The 3323-nt window shown below is 39.7% G+C and overlaps 1 protein-coding gene across 1 annotated transcript; it reads right to left on the bottom strand.

Moving 5' to 3' along the window:
- Positions 1–2081: 2081 nt before the first annotated feature.
- On the bottom strand, positions 2082–3117 carry LOC109374969 (olfactory receptor 1L8-like). Its single transcript, XM_019630035.1, has one exon. It carries the CDS (start codon positions 3039–3041, stop codon positions 2097–2099), a length of 945 nt encoding a protein of 314 aa, XP_019485580.1. The 5' UTR covers positions 3042–3117; the 3' UTR covers positions 2082–2096.
- Between the last annotated feature and the right edge of the window lie 206 nt (positions 3118–3323).

The following is a 3323-nucleotide window of genomic DNA, read 5'->3' as shown; positions in this document are numbered from 1 at the left end:
ACGTGATGATTCGCCTCAAACGACATCGAAAGCAGACATTTGTCAGAGGAAGGTTATGCTCTCAATGTGGTGGGATTTTAAAGGTGTATTTTTCGAGCTCCTACCAAGGAACCAAACAATCAATTTGAATGTGTACTGTCAGCAATTGGACAGTTTGAACAAATCCATCACTCAGAAATGCCCAGAGCTCGTTAATTGTAAAGGAGTTGTGTTCCATCGTGACAACGTGAGACCACACACAAGTTTGATCACCTGTCAAAAATTATTGGAGCTTGAATAGTTGCCACACCCACCCTACTCGCCTGACCCTGCACCGTCAGACTTCCACTTGTTTCGCTCTCTTCAAAACTCCTTGCGTGATATAATGTTCAATTCAGATGAGGCTGTAAATCAGCACCTTGTTCAGTTTTTCGCAAATAAAGACAGATTCTTCTATGAATGAGGAATTATGAAGCTCACTGAAAGATGGTAAAAGGTTATTGAACAAAACGGGCAATATATCATTGATTGATCTTTGTTCTTTATATAAATAAATGACCTTTGAAAAACATAGACTAAATACGTCATGACTTTTTTGACAACCCAATATTTTTGACATATAGCTTTAGGGATAGTTGAAATGAAGAAAGGTTCCAACCTCCCCACAGTGAAATGGATAATTTTCATGTTACCACTCTTGATTCTTGTTCTTCCTGGCCATTCACATTTTTTTAATTGTATGGGAAAAAAATTAGAGAAAATTTAAAACAAATAAAGCCAGAGCAATAAAATAAAAAATAGAAAAATAAGAGTAAGAATTTTTTAAATTTATTAAAGTTAATATCTGACTAGAACATTGTATGTCAATGGTAATTGAAAAATAAAAATGTAAACTTTACAAAAAAGTTCATACAAAAAAAAAAGTTGCTACCTGTACTTTAGTCATGTGAGAGAATACCCTCAGTCTTAGGAATGCACATTGAAGTATATAGGCTTAAAGGGCTATGGATATATGTAACTCACTCTCAAATGGTTCATATAAAAATGTGTTATGTGTGGTGGGTGCGTGGGGATTCAAAGAGAAAGTGCAACATGGGATAAAATGTTAATGACTAAATTTTGGTAAAGGGTATATGGGCATTCTATGTACCATTTTCATTCTTGTAACTTTTCTGTAAACTTGAAATTTTTCCAAATAGAAGATTTAAAAATAATTATCTTCCCTAAAGCCTATGTTTAAAAATCAGATTTTAAAATGATGAACAAGAAATGCCTATGAAAACCACCTTGTAGTTGTTTGGTTTGATTTAGTTTGAAAGCTGCTGACATCAGACAATGTTCACAGCATTAACGCCATGTAATTATTTCAAAATGTCCGCCAGACCTAAATGGTAGCTGAGGAATGATACAGTTAGGCCTTAAGAAAGGGAAACACAGGTTTTTAGTGCTCATTTTAGCATAACAAGTACTGATTCTTACTATAGACAGGCAGACTTCTACAGTGAGTTTTGTGGGAGCTTTGAAGGGAGAGGTGTGGGACTAGAGCTGCTGAGCTCTCAAAAGCCGAATGGTGTGAGAGTGCAGACTATGGGTGAGATTTCTCTATCCCTGCTCCCTAAATCCTCCAGTCAAGAGTAAAAATTTTAGAAAGAGGAAAATAAAGAATTATAAAACTCCCCAAAATGATAAAATTAGCTAAAATGTCATTCTCCTCCTCCTCTTCTTCCCTCTGCCTCTTCATTCTTTCCCTCTTCAAGTATTTAAGGCATTTAACGGCTATAAATTAAGTAACTGTTTTCAGCAATATACTGAAATGTGAAGGGTTTTGGAGGATGTCTTAATACAACAAAAAGAGAGACGTTTGTTGAGGAAATATTTTGGGGAGAAGAATTAAAGCAGTATATTTGGAATATGAGACAGTGATGAATCTTCGTAGGAAAGTGGAGGAAGAGTATCATGATTGAGCAGAGGCTGGGCCAGTTGGTGGAAATGTCATCAATGGGGGTACGTGCCCACAATAGCCTTGTCTCACATGGGTTAAAAATGCTAACCTCCAGCAGTCTGACTCTTCACCAAGAGCCAGTAGAGACTAGATTCAAGAGGAGCAGATTCCATTGTCAAGAGGGTGCTGCCTGGGATTTCCTCTTGCCCATCATCTTCCTCAGGCCCTGTTTCAGGTCTTTGTTTCTCAGGCCATAGATAAAAGGATTTAGCATGGCGGTCAAAACTGTGTAGACAATTGTTGCTATGTAGTCCCTGATGGAATAGGTGGACAGGGGCTGTAAATAGACATAGAAGATGCTTCCATAAAAGAGTGTTACCACGGTGAGGTGAGAACCACAGGTGGAGAAGGCTTTGTATTTCCCAGCTGCTGAGGGGATTTTGAGAACTGTGATGAAGATTCGAATGTAAGAGAAAGTAATGAATAGAAAGGGGGTCACCAAAACAATAGGTCCTTCTATCATTAACACAATTTCATTGACAAATGTGGAGGAGCAGGACAATTTCATCAGAGGGCTAATGTCACAGAGGAAGTGATGGATAACATTGGAGTCACAGAAGGTGAGCTGATTCAGCAGAAGTGTGTGTAGGAGAGAGTGGAGGTGAGTAAGCGAGCAGGAGAAGGACACCAGTAGGACACAGCGACGATGGCTCATGATGTTGACATAGTGGAAGGGGTCACAGATGGCCACATAGCGGTCAAAGGCCATGACTGCTAGAAGGAAGCTGTCAGTGTTGCCCAAAGCATAAAGAAAATACATCTGTGTCAGACACCCAGCATAGGAGATGGTCTTCTCTGACAGGAAGTTAGCTAGCATCCTGGGGATGATGGTTGTTGTGAAGCAAATGTCAATGAAAGAAAGGGACCTCAAGAAGAAATACATGGGGGTCTGGAGTTGGGGGTCAGAGCAGATGACCAGGATGATGAGGAGGTTCCCTGTTATGGTGACCACGTATATGGTGAGGAAGAGGATAAAGAGAGGCTTCTGGTCTTCAGGTCGGCAGGACAGTCCCAGGAGGATGAACTCAGAGACACTGCTGGTTTGGTTGGCTTTTTCCATTGACTTGGGTCTAGTTATATACAAGAAATGTTGTTATTTAACATGCTGTGATTCCATAACCTAAATCGTGAGAACCCAGCAAGTCTGTTTTTCCTCTGTTTGGTCACAATTAGCTGCTATGCAGGGACAGCTTGTCAACCTCATAGTCCTTGTTGAGGTTCTCCTTTCCCAAATCCATGGTCATCTCAAGGGCTTTATATTGAAAGCTAGAGGGACAGATAAGAGTTTTCCTCTACAAACCATCAGAGATGGACCTCTCTGATTCAAGTTCATTAGTTCCTA

This window comes from Hipposideros armiger, unplaced genomic scaffold (genome assembly GCF_001890085.2).
Source record: "Hipposideros armiger isolate ML-2016 unplaced genomic scaffold, ASM189008v1 scaffold_880, whole genome shotgun sequence".
Taxonomy (NCBI): Eukaryota; Metazoa; Chordata; class Mammalia; order Chiroptera; family Hipposideridae; genus Hipposideros; species Hipposideros armiger.
Note: the sequence above shows the minus strand (reverse complement) of the source record. Positions and strands in the feature narration are given on the sequence as shown.